At 44.2% G+C, this 27,617-nt stretch overlaps 1 protein-coding gene across 3 annotated transcripts in view; it reads left to right on the top strand.

Moving 5' to 3' along the window:
• The first annotated feature begins 18,111 nt into the window (after positions 1-18,111).
• Positions 18,112-27,617, top strand: part of RBM27 (RNA binding motif protein 27) — an 88,364-nt gene continuing 78,858 nt past the window's right edge. For all 3 annotated transcript variants that reach the window (XM_023226961.2, XM_023226962.1, XM_023226963.1), the window contains exon 1: positions 18,112-18,386. In XM_023226961.2, coding sequence (XP_023082729.1) covers positions 18,328-18,386 — 59 coding nt within the window. In that variant the 5' untranslated portion in view covers positions 18,112-18,327. The remainder of the gene's footprint in view (positions 18,387-27,617) is intronic.

Below are 27,617 nucleotides of genomic sequence, written 5' to 3'. Positions count from 1 at the left end.
AGACTGTTACCAAACAGGGCCAGGCGCGGTGGCCATATATACCATTATTTTGGGAGGCCAAAGTGGGTGGATGACCTGAGGTCAGGAGTTTGAGACCAGCCTGGCCAACATGGTGAAACCCTGTCTCTACTAAAAATAGAAAAATTAGCTGGGTATGGTGGCGTGCACCTGTAGTCCCAGCTACTCGGGAGGCTGAGGCAGGAGAACTGCTTGAACCCAGGAGGTGGAGGGTGCACTGAGTCGAGATGGCACCACTGCACTCCATCCTGGGCGACAGAGTGAGACTCTGTCTCAAAAAAAAAAAAAAAAAAAAAAAAAAAAAAAAAAAAAAAAAAAAAAAGACTGGCAGGGCGCCGTGGCTCACACCTGTAATTCCAGCACTTTGAGAGCCAAGCGGGGGGCCGATCATGAGGTCAAGCGTTCACCTGGCCAAGACGGTGAAACCCCCTCTCTACTAAAAATACAAAAAATTATCCGGGTGTGGTGGCGGCGGGCGCCTGTAGTCCCAGCTACTCGGAAGGCTGAGGCAGAATGGCGAGAACCCGGGAGGCAGAACTTGCAGTGAGCTGAGATCGCGCCACTGCACTCCAGCTTGGCGAAAGAGCAAGACTCAGTCTAAAAAACAACAAAAAAGAAAAAGACAGGCACAGCTGGGCACGGTGGGCTACACCTGTAATCCCAGCACTTTGAGAGTCCGAGGCAGGTGGGTCACCTGAAGTCAGTAGTTTGAGACCAGCCTGACCAATATGGTGAAACCATAGTCTCTGCTAAAAGTACAAAACTTAGCCGGGCGTGGTGGAACGTGCCTGTAGTCCTAGCTACAGCCCTGAGACAGAAGAATTGCTTGAACCCAGGAGGCGGAGGTTGCAGTGAGCTGATATCGCAACACTGCACTCCAGTCTGGGCGACAGAGTGAGACTCGAAAAAGACAGGCACTGCCACACCCTTCAGAGAGCTTCCAGTCTAGTGGAAGGGACAGACATTAAACCAGTGAGAGCAATGGGAGGCCATCAAAGGATTTTAAGCAAGGAAGGGACATGGTCCTATTTGTATTCTTTTTTTTTTTTTTTTTTTTTTTGAGACAGAGTCTCACTCTTGTCCCCCAAGCTGGAGTGCAGTGGTGGGATCTCAGCTCACTGCAACCTCCACCTCCCGAGTTTGAGCAATTCTCCTGCCTCAGCCTCCTGAGTAGCTAGGATTACAGGTGCTTGCTACCACGCCTGGCTAATTTTTGTCTTTTTAGTAGAGATGGGTTTTCACCGTGTTGGTCAGGCTGGTCTCGAACTCCTGACCTCAAATGATGCACCAACCTCGGCCTCCCAAAGTGCTGGGATTATAGGCATGAGCCACCGTACCTGGCCCCTATTTGTATTTTATAAAAATCATTCTGAGGAAGAATGGAAAAGAGCGAAAGTGGAAACAAAACGGTATTGCAATTGTCCTGGTGAAATGTGATGGGGTCTTAGACTATGGTGATGACAGTAAAGATAGAGAAAGGTAGACAGATTCAAGAGATACTTAGAAAATAAATGTGTTACAGCTTAGTAACATGGCTTTTTAATTGGGAATTGTCAATTATTTGCTAGCCTATGTAAAATGCCCTCTAGGTAAATGAATTTAGAAAGGTGTCATAGTGGATAAGAGCTTAGGCTGTGATTCAGACAGAGATCATCATTTACTAGCCAGGTGACCTCAGGCAATTCAGCTAACCACTCTGTGAAATAGGGATAATAATAATGTGTAACTCATAGGATTACTATGAGGATTAAAGAAATAATATGTGTATAAACTCTGTTTATGTATATGTGTATGTCTGGCATATAGTAAGCGTTTTAAAATGTCAGCTATTTTTAATATTTGTCTATAAACATTAGTCTGATTAAAATGGAAAAAGCTTACCTGTGCCCCATAATAATCTCTTCCCTGGCTTAAATGAGCTAGTTACCACAATGTAATTGTGTGTTATACCTTTTACAACTTTCAAACCATATCGCATTCATTCTTCAAAACCTCACAACAAAACTCAATTCCTCCCTGATTTATTTATTTTTAATTCTTTTTTTTCCCAAGACGGGGTCTCGCTCTATATCACCCAGGCTGGAGTGCAGTGGCACAATCTTGACTCACTGCAGCCTCCGCCTCCCGGGTTTAAGCAATTCTCCCACCTCAGCCTCCTGAGTAGCTGGGATTATAGGGGCGTGCCATTATGCCCAGCTAATTTTTGCATTTTTAGTAGAGACAGGGTTTCACCATGTTGGTCAGGCTGGTCTTGAACTGCTAACTGTGGTCCACCTGCCAAAGTGCCAGGATTATAGGCATGAGCCACCATGCCCAGCCTCCCCCAATTTATTTATTTTATTTTATTGATACAGAGTTTCGTTCTTGTTGCCCAGGCTGGAGTGCAATTGCACGATCTTGGCTCACCGCAACCTCCGCCTCCCAGGTTCAAGTGATCCTCCTGCCTCAGCCTCCTGAGTAGCTGGAATTATAGGCATGTGCCACCACACCCAGCTAATTCTGTATTTTCAGTAGAGACAGGGTTTCTCCAGGTTAGTCAGACTGGTCTTGAACTCCCGACCTCAGGTGATCCACCTGCCTCGGCCTGGGATTACAGGCATGAGCCACTGTGCTGGGCCCCCCATATTTCTTAAACCCAACCCACTGGTCGCTCTGCTCAATTTGGTAATTTGTCAGCATTTCTAAATTTAGATCCATAAGGCTATAATTAGTTTTAGCTTGTCTCTGAGTCCTTTTGTATTTGTTTTTCATGCATATGTACCTAGTTTCCCTACCTTCAGATAACAAGGTTCTCTGAGGAAAAAACTGTGGGAACTTCTTTATATGCTTCTGCTCCTAAGAGATGTATGGCATTCAATGAATAGCGTTATTTCCCTACCCTTTTAGGGACTTTTTGTTTTTCAATGTTTTTTTCTTCTACATCTGTGTTCTGCCTTTACCTGTATGCCTCCTGAATGGCAAACAGATTTCTTTTTTAATTGACACAAGCAAAGAGTAGAAGAATAAAGAGAAGAAGGTCGATTTTTTTTTTAGACGGAGTCTCGCTCTGTCCCCCAGACTGGAGTACAGTGACGTGATCTTGGCTCACAACAAGCTCCGCCTCCCAGGTTCACGCCATTCTCCTGCCTCAGCCTCCCGAGTAGCTGGGACTACAGGCGCCTGCCACCATGCCCGGCTAGTTTTTTGTATTTTTAGTAGAGATGGGGTTTCACTGTGTTAGCCAAGATTGTCTCGATCTCCTGACCTCGTGATCCGCCCTCCTTGGCCTCCCAAAGTGCTAGGAATACAGGCGTGAGCCACCACGCCTGGCCCGAAAGTAGCATTTTTTAGGACTTACCGGTTTAGCTGATGATGGGGTCGCTCTGCATGCAACTTCAGACAAAGCTAATGGGTCAGCAGAGGAAGGCAGGGTCAGGGTGCTGTGGTGGTTGCATTCACGGGCTTTGGAGTCAGATGACTGGGTTTGCACTGATGCTGTGTCCCAGGCTAGCTCTATGGCTTTAGGCGAGTTCCTTCAACCCTGGGACCTCTGGATTATCATGGGAATCAGGAGATAATGATAATACCTACTTCTTAGGCTTGCTATGAGAATAAAAGGAGCTAAGCCAAGGTGATTAGCCCAGTGCCTAGAATGTGGTAAGTGCTCAGGAAATATTAAGCTGGAAGGAAGGAAGGAAGGAAGGAAGGAAGGAAGGAAGGAAAGAAGGGAGGGAGGGAGGGAAGAAGGGAGGAAGGAAGAGAGGGAGGGAAGAGGGGAAAGGTTAAAACTATGGGAAGCCAGTTTGGTCAGTTAATTATGAAAATTCTAAATCTAATTAACATGAGCTAGGAACAAGAACAAGTAACCATGATAATTAGGTAAACTGCCTTTTTATTTAGATAAATGTAACCAAATTAAAGAAGTTGTACTTCTCAGTTGCCAAATTTTTGAGAAATCCCTGTTTTCTAGATTTCTTCTAAAGTGATATAATTGTAACTCCCAGAAATTAAAAATCCCTAACTCATGCTATACTACTCCAGCCTTAGGACCTACAAGATTCAGCCTGCCATCTCATCAACATTCCACAGAGGATGGAAGGCTGTGTCATGGGCTCATATGCGAAACGTGACACCTGAGTCATCAAAACACAGCTTGTGGTTTCTAAATAGCCAACCTACCCACCACTACTGTTAATGTCTCCACCATTAGCATCACCATTATGGAGCAGTCCAAAGGCTCTACAAGAAATGGAAGGAAGAAAGGAAAGAAGGGAAGGAGAAAGGGAAAGAGGGAGACAGGAAGGAAAAGAGGAAAAGAAGGAAGAAAAGAAGGGAGAAAAAGAAACAGGTAGGACGGGTTCGGTGGCTCACACCTGTAATCCCAGCACTTTGGGAGGCTGAGGAAGGTGGATCACCTGAGGTCAGGAGTTCAAGACATGCCTGGCCAACATGGTGAAACCCTGTCTCTACTAAAAATACAAAAATTAGCCAAGCATGGGAGCACATACCTGTAATCTCAGCTACTTGGGAGGCTGAGGCAGGAGAATCGCTTGAACCTGAAAGGCAGAGGTTGCAGTGAGCCGAGATCACACCATTGCACTCCAGCCTGGGCAACGATAGTGAAATTCTGTCTTAAAAAAAAAAAAAAAAAAAAAAAAAAGGCAGCCAATCATATATTACAAAGATTCCAACCTCATTGAGTTTTTTTAGAATTTATTTTTGTGCATTTACAAGGTTTAAGATGCCTCTCTGTATTGTATCAATGAGATTAGGCTGGTCTAAACTATATGAACTGGAGAAGCAACCATGGTCATACCCTTTTTTTTCCTAATAATTGGTCAGATCCCTAATATCTTATTAGCCAGAAGTCTAGTATCTTCCTCTAGATCCTATTCCATATAGAGTCTGAGACTGTGAATTCTGGAGTGGGATTGCCTGACTTTGAATCATGAATCCCGCCCCCATCCATAACTTGTTGTGTGACCTTGACCTGTCTGCACCTGTAGCATGGTGATAATCATGGTACTCATCTAGTAATCATCTCTAGTAAATAGATGATTATATTATATTATCTATTAAATATTTATTAATCATCTTTTTTTTTTTTTTTTTTTGAGACAAGGTCTCACTCTGTCACCTAGAATGGTGTGCAGTGGGATAATCATGACTTACTGCAGTCCTGACCTCCCAGCCTCAAGCAATTCTCCCACTTTAGCCTCCCAAGTAGGTAGGACTACAGGTGCACACTACCATGCCCAGGTGGTTTTTAAATGTTTTGTGGAAACAGGATCTCACTATGTTGCCCAGGCTGGTCTCGAACGTCTGTTCTCAAGTGATCCTCCCACCTCAGCCTCTCAAAGTTCTGGGATTACAGGTGTGACCATTGTGCCCTGCCAAGCTTCCATTATATCCTAGGGATCTCTTTCTCAGTGCTATAGATAAAACTTAACAAAGAAGGCCAGGCGCGGTGGCTCATGCCTGTAATCCCAACAGTTTGAGAGGCTGAGACAGGCAGATCACTGGAGATCAGGAGTTTGAGACCAGCCTGACCAACATGGCGAAACCCCGTCTCTCTAAAAATACAAAAATTAGCCAGGTGTTGTGGTGCATGTCTGTAATCCCAACTACTTGGAAGGCTGAGGCAGGAGAATCACTTAAACCAGGAGGCGGAGGTCGTGGTGAGCAGAGATTGCGCCACTGCACTCCAGTCTGGCCAACAGAAAGAGACTCCATCTCAAAACAAAACAAAACAAAACAAAACAAAACAAAACAAAAAAACAAATTTAACAAAGAACACAAAATTCCTGACCTCATGAAAATTTATATTCTATGTGGGGTGGAGCAGAGGGAGCACAAATAAATGAAAAAAACATTTTATATAGTGAGATATGCTATGAAGAAGATAAAGCAGGATGATGCAATAGAGAGTAACTAGGGGAGGGAAGTGAGGTGACAGTTTAGGTTGGATGGTCAAGGTCATCCCAAAGAGCTGAGAAAAAAAAGTCAGGCACACAAAGATATGTGTAAAATAGTTCCAGGCAGGAGAACTAGCAAGTGCAAAGGTATGAAGTGGGAAAGAACCTAGTTTTTTTGTTTGTTTTTTTGAGACCGAGTCTCACTCTGCTACCCAGGCTGGAGTGCAACGGTGCAGTCATGGCTCACTGCAGCCTTGATTTCCTGGTCTCAAGCAATCCTCTTGCCTCAGCCTCCCAAGTGAACTTAGAATGTTTGAAAAACCAAATATGCTTTTCTCCTCATACCTCTCTTTTCAAACATCCAGCATCACCTTCTCACATTCTACTGGATAGCTTCTTCACTCACTGACAGCATAGAAGCAATCAATACACAACTTTCATGATTTCCTTTTACTACATCTGCTATCACACCTCTATCCACTAATATGTGCTCTTTTTGTCACTTACAGTGAACAACATTTAGGGTTCCTATTAAGACCTATGCTCCATTTGTACATTAGACCCCATTGTCTTTTGCCCACTAGGAGATTTTATTCCTACAGTTTCTCATATCACCTCTTGCATCATCAGATTTTTTCTCTCTAGATCATACTTGTCTGCATTCACACATATCTTCTAACCTAATGCAAGCAGACAAGCAAGCAAAACCAAACTGAACAAAATGCCAACAAACTCTATCCTTTGCCCTATTCCACAATACCCTTCCAGTACTATCCAGTACCTTCATTGCTCTACTCCCCTTTACAGTAAAGCTCTTTAGGAGAACTGCCACGCTTTCTCTAATTCGGGTTCTCCATTTTTCTCCTCAACTTTTTATTTTATTTTGTTTATTTTATTTATTTAAATCGTTTTGAGATGAGGTCTTATTCTGTAGCTTAGGCTGGAGTGCAGTGGCGACATCACTACAGCCTCAAACTCCCGGGCTCAAGTGATCCCCCCACTTCAGCCTCCCAAGTAGCTGGGACTACAGGCGTGCACCATCCGGCTAATTTTGTTATTTTTTGCACAGATGAGGATCTCAATATATTGCCCAGGCTGGTCTCAAACTCGTCAACTCAAGCAGTCCTCCTGCCTCAGCCTCCCAAAGTGCTAGGATTACAGATGTGAGCCACCATGCCCAGTCTCTCCTCATTATTTTTCATTTTTATTTTTTTTAGAGGGAGTCTTACTTTGTCGTCCACGCTGGAGTGTGGTGGCGTGATCTCAGCTCACTGCAACCTGCAGCCCCCCGGGTTCAAGCGAGTCTCCTGCCTTAGCCTCCCGAGTAGCTGGGATTACAGGCATGTGCCACCATGCCTGGCTAATTTTTGTATTTTTAGTAGAGACGGGGTTTCACCATATTGGCCAGGCTGGTCTTGAACTCCTGACCTTGTGATCCTCCTGCCTTGGCCCCCCAAAGTGCTGGATTACAGGCATGAGCCACCGCATCCAGTCTTCCTCAACCTTTTACCTGCTGTACTCCATGGAATTGTCCAGATCATCACTGACCTCCATGCTGCTAAATCCAATGGCCCATTCTCTGTTCTCATCTTATTTGACCTATGAACTACGTTTGACATATTTGAAAACTCCTTTCTTGAAACATATTTCTTCACTCTCTGTTCTTTCCTGATTTATTGGCCATACCTCTTCAATTTACTTAATATTCCTCACCTTATCCCTAATGGCCCTTCCTTTCTAGACATACTCATATGCTAAGTGATCTTATCCAGGCCAATGGCTTTAAACACAATTTACATGCTGATGAGTCCCCAATTTTAACTGCAGGCCCAATCCCTCTCATGAACTTCAGACTTAAGATCCAACTGCCTACTTGACATCTCCACTTGAATTTTTATATTAGTTATCTATTGCTGCCTAACGAATTAGCCCAAAACTTAGTGGCTAAAAACAATAATAACCAGAGCCGGGCATGGTGGCTCACACCTGTAATCCCAGCACTTTGGGAGGCCAAGGCAGGTGAATCACCTGATGTCGGGAGTTTGAGACCAGCCTGGCCAAAATGGTGAAACCCCGTCTCTATTAAAAATACAAAAATTAGCCAGGTGTGGTGGCGTGTACCTGTACTCCCAGCTACTTGGGAGGCTGAGGCAGGAGAATCGCTTGAACCCAGGAGGCAGAGGTTGCAGTGAGCCAAGATCGCACCATTGCACTCCAGCCTGGGCAGCAAGAGCAAAACTGTCTCAAAAACAATAATAATAATAATAATAATAATAACCATTTTTTAAGAGATGGGGGTCTCACTATGTTGCCCAGGCTGGACTCAATCTCTTGGTTTCAAGAAATCCTCCCACCTCAGCTTCACAATTTGGTGGGACTATAGGCACATGCCACTGCCCCTGGCAATATAACCATTTATTATCTCTCAGTTTCTGTAGGTTAGAGGTTTTGGAGCAGTTTGGTTGGGTGGTTCTGGTTTAGGAGTTTTCATGAGATTGTATTCAGATTTTAGCTAGGAAAACATTTATCTGAAGCTTTGGCTGGGGCTGGAGGGTCTTCTTCCGATATGGCTCCCTCACAAGGCTGGAAAGCTAGTCCTTGCTGTTGGAAAGAGGTCTCAGTTCGCTCATTGTGGGCCTCTGGATTTCTTGAGAGCCTTGCAATATGGCGACTGTCTGAGAGCCTTGCAATATGGCAACTGTCTTTCCTAGAACAAGAGATCCAAGTCAGAAGTTAGATCCCTAAGCCAGTGTGGGAGGAAAGTACAAGTGAATGTGAATAATAAGAGGTAAAAATAATTGTGGGCCATCTTGAGACTGGCTACCACAATGTCTAAAAGCCATTTCATACTTCTCATGTTCAAAACTGAATTCTGGTCTATCAGCTGTTTGCTGAATCTGTTCCTCCCTCGTTTTTCCCAATCTCAAGCCAGTGCTCAGGCCAAACACTTTGATGTCATTCTTGATTCCTCTTTGTCTTTCATATCCACAATCTACCAGCCAAACTTGTTGACTCTACTCTCAAAATATACCCAAAATCCAACTTCTCACTATGAGTCTAGTCCAAACCATCATCATCACTTGCTTGGATTAATATAGTAGCCTCCTAACTTGTTTTCGTACCTCCTCTTTTGCCCCCTTCAGTCTGACACCCATAAAGCAGCCACAGTGATCCCATCAAAGCAAAACAAAACAAAAAACAAACAAAAAACAGCGGAGGAGATTATTTCATCCCTCTATTTAAAACCTTCAGTGTCTGGCCAGGCACTGTGGCTCACACCTGTAATCCCTCCACTGGGAGGCCAAGGCAGGCAGATCATGAGGTCAGGAGTTCAAGACCAGCCTGGCCAACATGGGGAAACCCCATCTCTACTAAAAATACAAAAATTAGCCGAGCATGGTGGTGGGCACCTGTAATCCCAGCTACTCAGGAGACTGAGGCAGGAGAATTATTTGAACCCGGGAGGTGGAGGTTGCAGTGAGCCGAGATTTCGCCATTGTACTCCAGCATGGGTGATGGGGCGAGACTCCGTCTCAAAAAACAAAAAACAAAACCCTTCAGTGTCTTCCAATCTCAGAAGTAATTTTTTGTTGTTGTTGAGACAAGATCTTGCTCTATCACCCAGGCTAGACATGGTGCAATCACAACTCACAGCAGCCTTGACTTCCCAATCTGGTGTGATCCTTCTATTTCAGCCTCCTGAGTAGCTGGGACCACAGGCACACACCATCATGCCTGGTTAGTTTTTTTCATTTTTTATAGAGATGGAGTCCTGCTGTGTTGCTCAGGCTGGTCTCAAACTCCTGGACTCAAGTGATTCTTGTGCCTTGGCCTCCTAAAATACAAGGATTACGAATGTGAGCTGCTGCACCTGGCCAACAAGTAAAATCTGAAGTCCTTACCATGACGCAGTCCTTCTTGATCCACCCTCTAACTACCTCTTTCACTCATCTACCATCAGTTTCTTCCTGGTTCACTCTGCTCCAGCCCCACTGCCTCTTTCCTTTCCTCAAACGTGCCAAGTCAGCTCCTGCCTCAGGGTCTTTGCACTTCCCTGGAAAGCCCCTGTCCCAGATATCTACACGGCTAACACACACACTACCTTCAAGCCTCTGCTCAGTCCTTTTACGTTCCCCATAACTCTTGATCTCCTCATTTTGCCTCATTTTCCTTCTTAGAATGTATCCCACCTGACATATTATATTGTTATGTATTTGTCATTATTATCTTGCTACTAAAATAGATCTCCAACAGAATGCCTATTTTCTTCATTGCTGTATCCCCAGGGCCTATAATAGTGTTCTACTTATGATAGATTTTCACTCAATATTGCGTGAAGGTAAGGAAGGCTGAATGCAGGAACTGAAAGAGGCTAATTTATGTAAAGTTGCATGGCAGAGTGCCTGGCACACAGGAGTATGAGTTATTTTTATTTGATATGTCTAAATCACAAGGGGCTTATTTAATCCAAAGACGAGTGGATGGTTTTAAACATCAGAGTGGACTCTTCTGACATCAGAGGGATAACCAGATGGAATGAGAGTCTTGTCAGTCCACTACTGCTGTTTTCTATTCCTCCCTTCCCCAACAGTCACTACTGACATGGAGCTTTCCACATTTCTCCTGGATGCTTATCTAATCTGCAAGGACATCAGATCTGGGTCTCCACATAGGCCCAATGGGAACACATAAAGATCTTGGGGAATTGGGGCAAGGACTATTTCCAGTAACCACACACCCAAAGATGCTATTCTCAATCTTTTCTCCCTGGTGACACTGCTCTTAACATGTGAAGCAATATATTTGTCTTACGGGGTCTCGCTCTGTCACTCAGGCTGAAGCGCAGTGGCATTATCTCAGCTCACAGCATCTACGACCTCCCGCCTTAAGTGATGCTTTCACCTCAGCCTCCTGAGTAGCTGGGACTACAGGCATTCGCCACCACACCTGGCAAATTTTTAAATTTTTTGTAGAGACGATGTCTCACTATCTTGCCCAGGTTGGTCTTGAACTCCTAGGCTCAAGAGATCCTCTTGTCTTAGCCTCCCAAAGCGCTGGGATTACAGACTTGAGCCACTGTGGTCGTGTGAAGTAACTTTGTATTTATTTATTTATATGAGGCAGGTTCTTTCTCTGTCACCCAAGCCAGAATACAGTGGCATAAACATGGCTCACTGCAGCCTCGACCTCCTGGGCAATTCTCCCACCTCATTTTTTGTAGAGACAGGGTCTCACCATGTTGCCTAGGCTGGTCTTGAACTCCTGGGCTCAAGTGATCTTTCCACTCAGCCACCCAAATTGCTTGGATTATAAGCATGAGCCACCATGCTTGGCTTGAAGCAACATTCTGGTTTTTTTTTTCCCCCCCGACAGAGTCTTGCTCTGTTGTCCAGGCTGGAGTGCAGTGGTGTGATATTGGCTCACTGCAACCTCTGCCTCCCAGGTTCAAGCAATTCTCCTGCCTCAGCCTCCCAAGTAGTTGGGATTACAGGTGTGTGCCACCACGCCCAGCTAATTTTTTGTGTTTTTAGTAGAGATAGGGTTTCACCATGTTGGCCAGGCTGGTCTCAAACTCCTGATCGCAAGTGATCTGCCTGCCTCAGCCTTGCAAAGTGCTGGGATTACAGGCGTGAGCCACCGTGTCCGGCCTTAAAGCAACTTTTAAAAAATTTGAGATACTTCTAGAGTCATATGCAATTGTAAGATGTAATGTGGAAAGAACCCTCACACACTCTTCCCAGTTTCCTCCAATGGTAGCATTTATTTTTTTGACACAAAGTTTTGCTTTGTTGCCCTGGCTGGTCTCAAACTCCTGGACTCAAGAGATCCTCCTACCTCAGCTTCCTGAGTAGCTGGAATCACAGGCACCTGCCATCACACCCAGCCAATGGTAACTTTTTGCAAAACTGTAGTATAATTTCAAGACCAGAATATTGACATTGATACATGTTTTGTGTTCATTTGTGTGTGTGTGTGTGTATGTGTCTGCACATAAGCCTTTAGAAGACGCACACACACACGAAATCTTCAAAAAGTTTATGGAAAATGTGTAGTATGAAAAAACTGGCCGGGCGCGGTGGCTCAAGCCTGTAATCCCAGCACTTTGGGAGGCCGAGACGGGTGGATCACGAGGCCAGGAGATCGAGACCATCCTGGCTAACACGCTGAAACCCCATCTCTACTAAAAATACAAAAAACTAGCCGGGCGAGGTGGCGGGTGCCTGTAGTCCCAGCTACTCAGGAGGCTGAGGCAGGAGAATGGCGTAAACCTGGGAGGCGGAGCTTGCAGTGAGCTGAGATCCAGCCACTGCACTCCAGCCTGGGCGACAGAGCGAGACTCCGAGACTCCGTCTCAAAAAAAAGAAAAAACTATGCATGGATTTCAAATTTTTTTAACAAAATAAACTCATACTAACTTGTTATAACATTTCTAAACAGGATCTAGTTTGAGGCCCTAAGAGGGATAAGACATCAGTTTGAAAAGGGCCCCTATTAAAAAAACATGAATTCTGCTAAAATTGAAGAAAGAGCAAACATCAAACTTTTTGTGAAGCTTGGGTGGAATAATGTAAATTATTCATGCTTTACAAAAACCTTATGGGAACATTGCTCCCAAATAAATAGCAGTTTACAAAGGGAGAGCTTATTTTAAGCAGGGAGAAGAGAGTGTGGACGATGAACCCCACAGCTGCAGATCATCCACATCAGTTTGCTTAAAAAAAAAAAAAAAAAAAAAAGTAAAAAGGCTGGGCACGGTGGCTCAGGCCTATAATCCCAGCACCCTGGGAGGCCGAGACGGGCGGATCACGAGGTCAGGAGATCGAGACCATCCTGGCTAACACGGTGAAGCCCCGTCTCTACTAAAAAAAAAAAAGAACACAAAAAACTAGCCCGGCGAGGTGGCGGGCACCTGTAAGTCCCAGCTACTTGGGAGGCTGAGGCAGGAGAATGGTGTGAACCCGGGAGGCGGAGCTTGCAGTGAGCTGAGATCCGGCCACTGCACTCCAGCCTGGGCAACAGAGTGAGAATCCATCTCAAAAAAAAAAAAAAAAAAAAATTAATCTTGTTTGTACGCTAATGGAAGAGGAGCAACAATTAACAGTAGAAACAGTAGCCAACACCGCAGACATTTCAACTGGTTCCACTTACACAATTCTAACTGGAAATTAAAGTTGAGCAAACTTTCCACTAAATGGGTGCCAAAACTGCTACAACCAGATCAGCTGCAGACAAGAGTAGCTTTCATTGGAAATTTTGAAGTGAGATCACAATCCTGAAGCATTTCTTCAAAGAATTGTAATAGGAGATGAAACAGGGCTTTAGGAGTACAATCCTGAAGACAAAACACAATCAAAACAATAGCTACCAAGAAATAGCAGTGGGCTAGTCAAAGCAAAAGCAGACTGGTCAGCAGTAGAGGTCACGGCAACATATTTTTTTTGGATGTTCAAGGCATTTTGCTCAAGGGCTAAAGAATGATAACATATGCTTATTATGAGAGTGTTTTGAGAAAATTAGCTGAAGCTTCAGCAGAAACACATCTGTGAAAGTTACACCAGAGATTCCTTCTCTATCTTGGCAATGCTCCTGCTCATTAATCTCATCAAACAGCCAGGTGTGGTGGCTCACACCTACAATCCCAGCACTTTGGGATGCCGAGGAGGGCAGATCACGAGGTCAGGACATCAAGACCATCCTGGCTAACATGGTGAAACTCCATCTCTACTAAAAATACAAAAAATTAGCTGGACATGGTGGTGGGCATCTGTAGTCCCAGCTACTAGGGAGGTTGAGGCAGGAGAATGGCATGAACCCAGGAGGTGGAGTTTGCAGTGAGGCGAGGTTGCACCACTGCACTCCAGCCTGGGAGACACAGCGAGACTCTGTCTCAAAAAAAAAAATCTTAGGCAGCTACCCTGTGGTCCTAATTTGGCTCCTTCTGCCTTCTTTTTGTTTCCTAATGTTTAAAAAATACTTAAAGGGCCCCCATTTTTCTTCACTTCTTAATGTAAAAAAAGACTGCATTGATATGGCTAAATTCCCAGGACTCTCAGTTCTTTAGGGATGAACTAAATGCCCAGTATCTTTTGTGTGACATCACTGTGTGTTCTCAATGTGTCTGGCACTTGATAAAGCTTATGTTGAGAAATAAAGTTTCTGATTTTTCTTTTTCTTTTCTTCTTTTCTTTTCTTTTCTTTTTTTTTTTGAGACTGAGTCTTGCTCTGTCACCCCGGCTGGAGTGCAGTGGCGTGATCTCGGCTCAATGCAAGCTCTGCCTCCCGGGTTCATGCCATTCTCCTGCCTCAACCTCCCCAGCAGCTGGGACTACCCGGCTAATTTTGTGTGTGTGTGTGTGTATTTTTAGTAGAGACGGGGTTTCAACGTGTTAGCCAGGATGGTCTCGATGTCTTGACCTCGTGATACACCTGCCTCGGCCTCCCAAAGTGCTGGGATTACAGGCGTGAGCCACTGCGCCTGGCCTTTTTTTTCTTTTAATTGCCCTTTTCCATGAACTTTTTGAGGTCCCTTTTTCTGTGCATATGTATGTAAGTTTAGTTCTATTTTTTCTTTTTTTTAACCCAGCCATCGACTTGACTTTATATATGTTTAGTTCTATTCAGTTTACCATCCTGTAGTTCCTGTATCCACCATCACAGTCAAGAATCAAAACAGTTCCAACACCAAAAGTGTCCCTCATATTGTACTTTTTTTTTTTTTTTTGAGACAGAGTCTCGCTCTGTCGCCCAGGCTGGAGTGCAGTGGCCGGATCTCAGCTCACTGCAAGCTCCGCCTCCCGGGTTCCCGCCATTCTCCTGCCTCAGCCTCCCGAGTAGCTGGGACTACAGGCACCGCCACCTCGCCCGGCTAGTTTTTTGTATTTTTTTAGTAGAGACGGGGTTTCACCGTGTTAGCCAGGATGGTCTCGATCTCCTGACCTCGTGATCCACCCGTCTCGGCCTCCCAAAGTGCTGGGATTACAGGCTTGAGCCACCGCGCCCGGCCATGTTGCACTTTTATAACCACACCCACTCTCCCTCGGTTGGGAAGGGGTCTCAGTTGTCTCAGTTCCTCTCAAGTGGGCCTCTCCATAGGGCTGCTAGAATGTCTTGAAACATGATGACTAGCTTTCCCCTGAGCAAGAGATCAAAGGCAGGAGCTAGTTTTTGTTTCTTTCTTTTTTTTTTTTTTTTTCAGCAGTCTCACTCTGTCACCCAGGTTGGAGTACAGTGGCTTGATCTTTTTTTTACTGCAACCTCAACCTCTGCTTCCCAGGTTAAAGCAATTCTGGTGCCTCAGTCTCCCAAGTAGCTATTACAGGCATGTGCCACCACACCTAGCTAACTTCTGTAGCTGTTCGAAGTGAAGAGAAAATGTGGATAAACTTAAAAAAAGGAGGGGGAAGAGGAGAGAGAAAAGAAGAGGCAAGAGTTGCAAGTGAGAAAGCTCTTGGCTTGCTGTCAGAACCTCTGGATGCTACTTCTACTCCACAGAGGTGTAATTCTGAGTAAACCACTTGCCTCTCTGGGCCTTTTCCTTCATTTGCAAAGTTGTGAGGAGGGGGTTGGTGAGAGAGTTTCATTAGATGAGTTTTAAGTGCATCTCTGATTTTACTACTCTATGTAAGGGATTTACATACTGGGGCCAGCAAACTAAACCTTGCTGGCATCTGCTTTGTACACCTGTGAGGTTATAATGGCCTTTACATTTTTGTTTGTATTAAATTAAATTAAATTTATTTATTTATTTATTTATTTATTTGAGACAGAGTCTTGCTCTTTTGCCCAGGCTGGAGGGCAGTAATATGATCTCAGCTCACTGCAACCTGCACCTCTCCAGTTCAATCAATTCTCCTGCCTCAGACTCCCGAGTAGCTGGGATTACAGGCGTAATCACCACGGCCGGCTAATTTTTTTTTTTTTTTTTTTTTTTTTTTGAGACAGAGTTTCGCTGTGTCGCTGAGGCTGGAGTGCGGTGGCCCGATCTTGGCTCACTGTAGCCTCCGCCTCCTGGGTTCTAGTGATTCTTCTGCCTCAGCCTTCTGGGTAGCTGTGACTACAGGCATGCGCCACCACGCCCGACTAATTTTTGTATTTTTAATAGAGACGGGGTTTCACCATGTTGGCCAGGCTGGTCTCCATCTCCTGACCTCATGATCCGCCCGCCTCGGCCTCCCAAAGTGCAGGGATTACAGGCGTGAGCCACCGCGCCCAGCCATAATCTTTTTTTTTTTTGAGACGGAGTCTCCCTCTGTCACCAAAGCTGGAATGCAGTGGCTCGATCTTGGCTCACTGCAACCCCTGCCGCCCGGGGTCAAGCGGTTCTCCTGCCTCAGCCTCCTGAGTAGCTGGGATTGATTACAGGCGCCCGCCACCATACCCAGCTAATTTTTTGTATTTTTAGTAGAGGCAGGATTTCACTATGTTGGCGTGATCCGCCTGCCTCGGCCTCCCAAAGCGCTGGGATTTACAGGCGTGAGTCACTGCGCCCGGCCCATGCCTGGTTAATTTTTGTATCTTTAGTAGAGACGGGGTTTCACCATATTGGCCAAGCTCGTCTCAAACTCCTGACCTCAGGTGATCCACTCGCCTCGGCCTCCCAAAGTGTTGGGATTACAGGCATGAGTCACTGCGCGCCGGCCTCCCCTCTGCCTTTTTTTTTTTCAGATGGAGTTTCGCTCTTGTCACGATCTTGGCTCACTGCAACCTCCGCCTCCCGGGTTCAAGCGATGCTCCTGCTTCAGTCTCCTGAGTAGCTGGGGATTACAGACGTGCGCCACCATATCTGGCTAATTTTGTATTTTTAGTAGAGACCGGTTTCACCATGTTGGTCAGGTTGGTCTCGAACTCCTGACTTCAGGTGATCCACCCGCCTTGGCCTCCCAAAATGCTGGGATTACAGGCCTACATTTTTAAATGGTGAAAAAAATAGTATGTGAAAATTATATAAATTTAAAATTTTATATAATTTTTATAAATTTTTGTAATACAGCCACAATCATTCCATTTACATACTGTCCATGGTTAATTTTATGCCAAAACATTGTATGTTGGGTAGTTGCCATAGATACCTCAAGGCTCACAAAACCAAAAATATTTAGTGTCTGATCCTTTGCAGAAGTGTGCCTTTACCTGTTCTGTATATATATATATATATGGTATGTCTGTTTATTTGAGGTTGATCCATTTCTTTTATATGAGGTGTGTGCTCATTAGGTATTTTTCAAAATGTTATTACAATGCATAACCCCATAAAACTGTTCATCTTCTTAAGAGGTGAAGCTCCGTTTTGCTCACCACTCGACTCCCAGTGCCTTACTCAGAGCTGGCAATTGCAGAGACTCAGTATATGTTACTGGGTAAACATTTTAACATCAGTGCTAAATCAGTGATTTCAAAACTCCAGAAGGAATTTCTCACCTACTAGAAAGTAGGTTGACTATATCGGTAGTTTCTAATTCTTCTTTAAAATTATTTTTTTAATCCTTCTTTGCTGATTAAAATTCTCCCTACCCGTTCCCCAACCACTGAATTTTAGATATGCAATGAAAAGATAATTAAAACCAAACTACTGGAGTCGTTTTTCTTTCTAAATAAAGCAACATTTATTAATAATACTAGCAAAATTGAAATGGCCTCAGCTTTTTACATCCGTGCGCCACGTTTTAAAAATGACGATTACTGGATTCCAAGGCATGGTTGTCAGAAACATTCTGCGTAATTAAAGCAGAGCAGCAAAAAATACAAACGTGAGTGCCGATCAACATGAGTGTGTAAAGAAAAAAAGTAAAATTTTGCATTCTGTGCAATGTGTCGAACGTGAACGTATTGCACGTTGTGTTGCAGATTTACTACAGCTGAGTCATTTCGGGACACGAGTGTGTGTTTCCAGGAAAAACGAGAGGAAGGAACCAGGCTGAGGGGCTCGCCGGGTTCCCCCAGGCACTCCCAGCAACAGACACCGGTATTCCGCGGCGGGTGGCGGCATGGTCAAAAAAAGGCGCCGCTGCCCCTTTAAGAGGCAAAGCACCTTTTCCAAGATACCATCTTGCACCAGGAGTTCACGTAAGCTCTCCACCTACCTTGCTATATCTCTCCTCCCTGACTGGGTACGGCCTGCCGGCGGGGCGAGCGAGCCTTTTCATTGGTCTTGCCCTCAGGGCCCTCTCTCTCTTATTGGTTCTCAGGCCTGCCACTCGGCACTGTCTCCCGCCCACCTCAACCTTCGGGCTAGGTTGAGTGAGGGCTCTTGGGTTAGTTCCTGTTAGGCCCGGGCCGGGGGAGTAGGTTGAAGTCTCCTAAGATGCCCGGTGGGCTGGGGCACCGGGAGCTGTGAAGGGAACGTGAGGAGGCGGCGTAGTGGACACCCACGGCAGGCCTGAAGAAGAGCGGCGGCCGAGCCCGCCTTCCCTGCACCATGCTCATAGAGGATGTAGATGCCCTCAAGTCCTGGCTGGCCAAGTTACTGGAGCCGATGTGAGTGAGCCGGGCTGGGCCGGGGCCGGCGAACGTGGGCGTTGGGGGCCCGCGGGGGCGTGGGGGAGGGGGGGCGGCGCTGAGGGGCCGCGGCCGGGAGGTCCCGGCGACGCCTTCCCTGTAGTACTATCACCATTGTGGTGGGGCTGAGGGTGGAAGAGGAGCGCTGGGGACGGAGAGGCGCCGTGGATGTGGGACTGTGGGGGGGCAGGCAAGGACAGCGAGGGCTTTTCAAACGCAAATATCGGGGTGTTGGAAGGGGTAGCAGGGGCAGTAAGGGAATTTAAAACATTGCTATTTGAGAACTGAGAGAGGGGAAGCAGGGCTCTTGAGGAATTTTTGAAATGTGAATATTGGGACGTCGAAGGGAATAGCAGAATATCATCAAGGGTTTGATAAACATTATTATTCCGGGACTGAAAGGTCTACAAGCAAAATATCGAGGGCATTTTCGGAATATGAGGGCAGAAGCGGATAGCAGGGACATTGAAACTATATAGCGATTATTGGTGAGTTCTAAGGGATCAAGAATATTGAAGGATTATGAAAAATACTATGGAGTAGATGGAAAGGATGTGTGGGATTTGAAGGGTTTTAGAAATTATTGGGGAGGTGATAAGTGTGGTAGCAAGGATATTAAGGGATTTTAAAGTATTATTGAGGACTCGATAGTACTAGGGGAACTGATGACTTAGATACATGAAAGTTGGAAAAAATAGGTTTCTGTAAGTTTAGTTGAGGGTTGAAAGGGCTACACTGGTATGCAGCATTTATTGGTGGAGGAGTGTACCTAACAGCATATAGAGATTTTTAGATACAGGTGTTGGAGGAATAAAAGGAGCGGTAGAAAGAATAAGAGATTTGTCAATATTCTTGTGCGATTGAGAGGATAGTTTTGTAAATGCTTTTGTAAGATTGAGAGGACACCTGAAGATAATTGGGGTGTAGGATGAGGGACTCAAAAGAATGAGACCAGTCTTTTAAAAATATTTTGGGTAGTGTTAGTAGAAATGTTCTTGGGAGGCTTGAAAGAGGTATCAACATTTTGTTTGTTTTATAACCTTTTTTTTCGAAACAATGCCTCACTCTGTCTCCTAGGCTGGAGTGCAGTGGCTCCATCTCGGTTCACTGCAACCTCCACCTCCCGGGTTCAAGCGATTCTTCTGCCTCAGCCTCCCGAGTAGCTGGGACTACAGGCGTGCGCCAGCACGCCCAGCTAATGTTTTGTGTTTTTAGTAGAGACAGGGTTTCGTCATGTTGGCCAGGGTGGTCTCGAACTCCTGACCTCAGGTGATCCGCTCGCCTTGGCCTTCCAAAGTGCTGGGATTACAGGCGTGAGCCACTGGACCTGGCCATGTTTGATAACCATTTTAAAGGCTAGGGTTGTGGAGTGTTTATTTGGGGGAATGGGTTATGGCTGGTTACTGGAAAGGAAAGGATAATGTTCTGCCTCCTCCTTGCCTCTGCTTATTCTCTTACTGAAGGTTAGGGCTTTCTGCTTGAAAGAAAGGGATAGAAGATGAGATGTGCAGGCTTCGATTCATTAGGTCAGACTGCATTAGTGGAAAATTGAGTGTTTTTCAGAGGTGAAGATAGGGAGTAGTTTGGGAGGTGTGTGATAAAGGGGCTTTTGGGGGACAGTGTCAAGCTACTTCCCTGTTGATCTTTCAGTGAAAATGACTTCTGAACACACTCAAAGGTTTTTTAGAAGAATATAGGTCTCTTGAATAGGGTTTTTTTCACCCCTACAATAAAGTTTTGGGCACAAAGATGGAAATGGTTTGTGGTGAAGGTGGGAAATAAAATGGATGTAGTGAAATTGACCACATATGGGAAAAGGTTGAAAAAAGAAAAATATCTTTATGTTTAAAGTGTTCTTCATGTGGCCGGGCATGGTGGCTCACGCCTGTAGTCCCAATACTTTGGGAAGCCCGGGTGGGCGGATCATGAGGTCAGAAGTTCGAGACTAGCCTGGCCAATATGGTGAAACCCCGTCTCTACAGAAAATATAAAAATTAGCCGGGCGTGGTGGGGCGTGTCTGTAGTCCCAGCTACTGGGGAGGCTGAGGCAGAAGAATCACTTGAATCCCAGGAGGTGTAGGTTTCAGTGATCTGAGATGGTGCCACTGCACTCCAGCCTGGGCAACAGAGCCAGACTCCGTCTCAAAATAATAAAAATAAGAAAAGTGTTATTCATGTTAAGATTAGAAAAGAAAAAAATACATCTCTTTATTTTGTATTCCTGCTGCTCTGATGCCTTTAAAAAAAAAAACCTACTTTCCGTACAAGTTTAATTTTGTTAGTAGATATCCTTTTAAGAAGTATTAAACATACATTTTATGTCTTGGATAGAAGGTAACAACTTTTAGCCTTGTAGTTACTTGCTTTTTCTTTTCTTTTTTTTCTTTTTTTAAAGTTTCCTAAGATGTTTTATTCTGAGTAATGCTTTTTGTTTTTTTTTTTTTTCCCCCTTAATGTTGAAAGTTAGTTTAGGTGGGAGCTTCATCTTGCTTAGGCTTTTTTTTTTTTTTTTTTTTAAAGCTACTTAGACTCATAAGTATGATCATTCTGTAATTTTCATGAGTAAAAATTATCTTTCAAAATGATTACTTGAGTTTAGTTTCTCCTTTTGAGTTATATATTCAACTTAAAGTTCACATGCTTCTTTTCTTTTTTTTTTTTTTTTTTGAGACGGAGTCTCGCTCCGTTGCCCAGGCTGGAGTGCAGTGGCCGGATCTCAGCTCACTGCAAGCTCCGCCCCCTGGGTTTACGCCATTCTCCTGCCTCAGCCTCCCAAGTAGCTGGGACTACAGGCGCCCGCCACCTGGCCCGGCTAGTTTTTTGTATTTTTTAGTAGAGACGGGGTTTCACCGTATTAGCCAGGATGGTCTCGATCTCCTGACCTCGTGATCCGCCCGTCTCGGCCGCTTATTTTCTTTATAAAAAAATTTTGTTACTCATTTAGGGTAAAAAAAAAAGGCTAAAATATTTATTTATTTATTTGTTTGTTTGTTTATTTGAGATGGCGTTTCGCTTTTGTTGCCCAGGCTGGAGTTTGGGGGTGTAATCTCAGGTCACTGCAACCTCTGCCTCCTGGGTTCAAGCGATTCTCCTACCCCAGCCTCACTAGTAGCTGGGATTACAGGCACTTGCTACCACGCCCGGGTAATTTTTTGTATTTTTAGTAGAGACGGGGGTTTCACCGTGTTGGCCAGGTTGGTCTCCAGTTCTTGACCTCAGATGATCCACCCGCCTCAGCCTCCCAGAATGCTGGGATTACAGGCATGAGCCGCTGCACCTGGCCTAAAATACTTACTTTTAACTCGCCTAAGTAACGGTTTTGAATGGAGATATTAATAATAATAAAGTAAATGTAGATACCATGTATATTTTTATCCTTAATATGTCATCATGGGAGATTTTTTGTTTGTTTAGATATCCTAAAATGTAATAAATGATATGCTAAAGTGGGTCGTGTTTGTAAATTTACTTTTTTGCATATTCCAGATTCAAGAAAATTTTCATGGCAGATTGGCATGTTGCTACAACATAGCATTTCAGAGCAGTTGCTAGGCTTTGAGATAGTATAGTTGCACTGGCTAGGTTGGAATCAAACTATGGCTGTGCACATGATTTTTTTTTTTCCTTTTGCTTTTGTTTTTGAGATGGAGTCTCACACAGTCGCCCAGGCTGGAGTGTGGTGGTGCTCACTGCAACCTCTGCCTGCCGGGTTCAAGTGATTCTCCTGCTTCAGCCTCCTGAGTAGCTGGGATTACAGGTGCCCGCCACCATGCCTGGCTAATTTTTTGTGTTTTTTAGTAGAGAGGGGGTTTCACTATGTTGGCCAGGCTGGTCTTGAACTCCTGACCTTGTGATCTGCCTGCCTCGGCCTCCCAAAGCGCTGGGATTACAGGCATGAGCCACTGCGCCCGGCCTGTGTGCACGTGATTTTCTATCACATTTTCTTATTTAACTTAGTTTACAGTAAATTAAATTTATAAAAAGCTTCCAATTCCTGGGGGATTTTTAAAATGTTACATCTTGTCCCTAGTGAAACATACATATAACAGGAGGTATTTCTTTCTTTTCTTTTTTTTTCTTTTTTTTTTCAAGACAGAGTCTCGGTCGCCGAGGCTGGAGTGCAGTGGCAAGATCTTGGCTCACTGCAGCCTCCGTCTCTGGGGTTCAAGCGATTCTCCTGCCTCAGCCTCCCAAGTATCTGGGATTACAGGCATGTACCACCTTGCCTGGCTAATTTTTGTATTTTTGGTAGAGATGGGGTTTTGCCGTGTTGGTCAGGCTGGTCTTGAACTCCTGACCTCAGGTGACCCGGCTCCCAAAGTGCTGGGATTACAGGCATGAGCCGCCGCATCCGGCCTAATAGGAGGTATTTCTAAATCAATCTAGTTTACAGTTGATTATTCCCTATGGACAAGTTAGTAATGTCATGGGCTAGTAGAACTTGTAACTGTCATTTTCCATTCCCTTTGTAGGTGGCAAACACATCTGTTACTTTTATTAGGGGAAGGACAGGAGGGAGACAGGAAGAAACGACACCTTAACTGGCTGGAATAAACTAGTACCACCATTTTTGTTGGCAATGCAGTAAAAGGGAGGGAAACCAATATCTCAATCAAGAAGTTTGTCTCTTTGCCTACAGCTGTATGAGTAGACTAGACTCAGTTCTTGTTTGGGGCTTTCATCTTTCCTCACTTTCAAAATATCCTAGATATCCTAGTCATAGAGACTGTGTAGGGATTATGCACAATTTAGAGATGTCATGGTTTCTTTCTGTCAGAAATAACTGCTCATTGTAAGTATGTGAACCCCTTTAAAGTACGATTCTACTAAATTCAGGAGATAAGTGCATCACTAAATAAATTTCTGCAAGTTTAAAAAAAGATCAGGCAAGCATTTTTCAGTAACCTGCATTTCTATCAAAACATGTTGTATTTGATGGGGAATGTTTTATTTATATTATATAAAATGTATAAATATGTGTTATTCACTGTTGCTTGTTTGGCTTAGTGTAAAACTTTCTCTTGGTATATGTTTTAAAAAGCATGGTGGAATTTGTAAACTCTTTGGACAATTTACATCTGTCTATCTTACTTTAATAGACGTTGTATGAATCAGGGCATTTAATTTATAGTTTCATATCTATTTCTGATTCACTCTGTGACATGAGAAATTGTCTACTTTTTTCTGTTAAACAGAATTAAATTTTATTTGCCTTTTACCTACTTCACCAAGTCTGTTATGAGTATTAAAAATGTAGACTTGGCCGGGCGCGGTGGCTCAAGCCTGTAATCCCAGCACTTTGGGAGGCCGAGACGGGTGGATCACAAGGTCAGGAGATCGAGACCATCCTGGCTAACACAGTGAAACCATACAAAAAACTAGCCGGGCGAGGTGGCCGGTGCCTGTAGTCCCAGCTACTTGCGAGGCTGAGGCTGGAGAATGGCGTAAACCCGGGAGGCGGAGCTTGCAGTGAGCTGAGATCTGGCCACTGCACTCCCACTCCAGCCTGGGTGACCCAGCGAGACTCCATCTCAAAATAAATAAATAAATAAATAAAAATGTAGACTTTAAGTGGTTTGTGTACCTTTGAATCATTCTATAAATATAAACATTTTATGGTTTTTGGAATATGAAAATACATGAAACTATCTGCAAAAGTATTTTGCTTATTACTGTTAAACACCACTGCCACTTAAAAAATAATAATCAGTCTATTACAAGGCAGATCTGGAGTCTCATTGCAGGTCCTATAGGTAGGAACAGGAACTGCTAGTCAAAGTCATAGACTTGATGTGCGGTTTTTGTGAGTTCTGGCCATATCAGTGTGTTTTAAAGTGCACTAGGAGACTGAATATGTTCTCAGCTTGGAGTGTGATAGAAAAGGCAGCAATAAGGTTAATAGAGTATGTTTATTTCATTGGTTAATATTTATGGGTTCAGTGATCATGATGCGTATACTTTGGTTGAACTCTAGAGTTTACATGTTGCTATATGTTGCAGTCCTTATCAAATTGAACTCTGGATAGTGATCTCTGCAGTTGCCCAAATGGGAGGAAAAATAATCATCTAGCAATTGTTAGACCTGACCACCTGGTAAATAAACTACCAGGGTTAAATAAGTATTTTGAGGTATATTCTTAAGTTTGGGAAGAATTGGTAATTTTCTAAGTGTACTTAGTGGCTTCAGAGAGTTAGCGTGCCTCTAAAGTGCTGTGGGACTTAAGGATACTGTTCACGATTTCATAGAAAAGAACTTTGGCCAGAAGACTTCTTGGCAAGTTTTAGTCCACTAAGTTAAGAACGTATTTATTCTTATGTCCTTTGGTCTGCCTTTTAAAGATGTCTAACTTCATCCTTCCTGGCCCAATAACTATAGGCTAGAAGCCAGAAGTTGCTTTTATAGCTCTATGTTTCTTGCCACTGTCTTCTCTTATCCTCTCACAATGTTGCTACTTACTTCCTTATTAATATCTTTTTATACAATTTGTTATTTTGTACTGTAATTATTTGTTTGCCTGTCTGCCTCTTGGCCATGGGAGTGCAGGGCAAGGTCTGTTTTGTTCAGAGTAATTCCATTACCAAGCAATGTGCTTGGCACTTAGTAAACATTCAGTATACGTTTAAATGAATGAACATTCTCATGTATATATAGGTAATTGACAATTAGAAAAGAAAGAATTTTTTAGTAGTCTAATTTTGTGCATATGTTTAGCTGGTGGTTACTATACTAGGAACTATCGTCCAAATACCCAAATGGTATTTGCAGCTGATGAATGTATGTATATATTTTCCTCCCAAATAAACCTAGGGTTATTTCTTCCACATCATGTTCATTCATGAAAGCCCCTAGTTACTTAAAAGGAAGGTGAAAGTACTATGGGCTGAATGTTGTTGTCCCCCCAAAATTCATGCTGGACATCTCAAAAAAAAAAAATGTAAGGAGCCTGCTTGTTACCATGAGAGAACATAGAAGGTACCATCTATGAGGAATGGGCCCTCACTAGACTCCAAGTTTGCTGATGCTTTAATCTTGAACTTCCCAGCCTGCAGAATTGTGAGCAATACATTTCTGTATATAAATTACCTAGTTGGCCAGGCACTGTGGGCTCATGCCTGTCATCCCAGCACTTTGGGAGGCTGAGGTGGGTGGATCACTTGAGTCCAGGAATTCGAGACCAGCCTGGACAACGTGGCAAAACTCTGCCTTTACAAAAAAGTAAAAAAAATAGCCTTAGTCGGGCATGGTGGTGCATGCCTGTAGTCCCACCTACTTGGGAGGCTGAGGTGGGAGGATCACTTGAGCCTGGGACGTTGAGGCTGCAGTGAGCCATGATCACGCCACTGTACTCCATCCTGGGTAACAGAATGAGACCCTGTCTCAAAAATAAATAAATACTAAATTGCCTAGTCTAAGGTATTTTGTTATAGTAGCCCAAACAGACTAAGACAGAAAGTTTTCATTTGAAAGTACCAGTACATGTATATCTTTAATAGGTATTAACAAATGTGAAAGTCAACTCCATTTTTACTTACTTTGTCCAGTATGGTCTTGTCTTTTTTTTTTTTTTCTTTTTTTTTGAAACGGAGTCTCGCTCTGTCGCCCAGGCTGGAGTGCAGTGGCTGGATCTCAGCTCACTGCAAGCTCCGCCTCCCGGATTTACGCCATTCTCCTGCCTCAGCCTCCAGAGTAGCTGGGACTACAGGCGCCCGCCACCTCGCCTGGCTAGTTTTTTTTTTTTTTTGTATTTTTTAGTAGAGATGGGGTTTCACCATGTTAGCCAGGATGGTCTTGATCTCCTGACCTCGTGATCTACCCGTCTTGGCCTCCCAAAGTGCTGGGATTACAGGCTTGAGCCACCGCACCCGGCCTTTTTTTTCCTTTTGAGAGGAGTTTCCCTCTTGTTGCCCAGACTGGAGTGCAATGGCACGATCTCGGCTCACTGCAACCTCCGCCTCCTGGGTTCAAGCGATTCTCCTGCCTCAGCCTCCTGAGTAGCTGGGATTACAGGCATGCGCCACCACGCCTGGCTAATTTTGTATTTTTAGTAGAGACGGGGTTTCTCCATGTTGGTCAGGCTGGTCGCGAACTCCTGACCTCAGGTGATCCGCCCCTGGGATTACAGGTGTGAGACCCCGGGCCTGGCCCAGTATGGTCTTATCAAAGGAATAATCTGAACACAGATCTCAGAGTCAGACTTTTTTTTAAAAATTTACTTTCATTCTTTTAAAATAAAAATAAAAGTATTATTGCATTATGACAGTATAGAAAATAGAGAAAACAAAATTATTAGTATTTATTTTCAGTTTCTCTTCTGTGTATAAATTTTTATATAGCTACAGTCAAACTCATTGTAAAATTCTGATTTCTTTGACATTACATTGGAAGCATTTTTCACATGTATATGTTGCTTTTATAACCATCACTTTGGTTTTTTTGTTTTTTGTTGTTCCCCCCATCCCTGAGGTGGAGTCTTGCTCTGTCGCCCAGGCTGGAGTGCGGTGGTGCGATCTCGACTCACTGCAACCTCTGCCTCCCGGTTTTAAGCGATTCTCCTGCCTCAGCCTCCCACGTAACTGGGATTACAGGCATGTGCCGCCACGCCTGGCTAATTTTTGCATTCTTAGTAGAGACGGGCTTTCACAGTGTTGGCCAGGCTGGTCTCGAACTCTTGACCTCATGATCTGCCTGCCTCGGCCTCCCAAAGTGCTGGGATTACAGGCATGATCCCGGCCCTTGTTTTTTTATCCCCCCCCCCCGGCCCTTGTTTTTTATCAAGACAGGGTTTTGCTCTGTCACCCAGGCTGGAGTGCAGTGACGTGGTCATAGCTCACTGTAGCCTCAACCTTCCAGGATCCAGTGGCGTGGTCATAGCTCACTGTAGCCTCAGCCTTCCAGGATCGTACAGTCCTCCCACTTCAGCCTCCTGAGTAGCTGGGACTATAGGCGCATGCCGCCACACCAGCCTAATTTTTTAATTTTATTTTTTTAGAGATGGGGGTCTCACTATGTTGCCCAGACTGGTCTTGAACTCCTGAGCTGAAGCGATCCGCCCACCTCAGCCTCCTGAAGTGCTGGGATTACAGGCATGAGCCACTGTGCCTGGCCATAACCATAATTTTTTTAAAAAAAATTTGTTTATTATATTGTATTATATTATATTACATATATATATATATATATATATTTTTTTTTTTTTTTTTTTTTTTTTT

The sequence above is a fragment of the Piliocolobus tephrosceles genome, chromosome 4 (assembly GCF_002776525.5).
Source record: "Piliocolobus tephrosceles isolate RC106 chromosome 4, ASM277652v3, whole genome shotgun sequence".
NCBI lineage: Eukaryota > Metazoa > Chordata > Mammalia > Primates > Cercopithecidae > Piliocolobus > Piliocolobus tephrosceles.
This window is presented reverse-complemented; position numbering and strand designations above follow the sequence as displayed.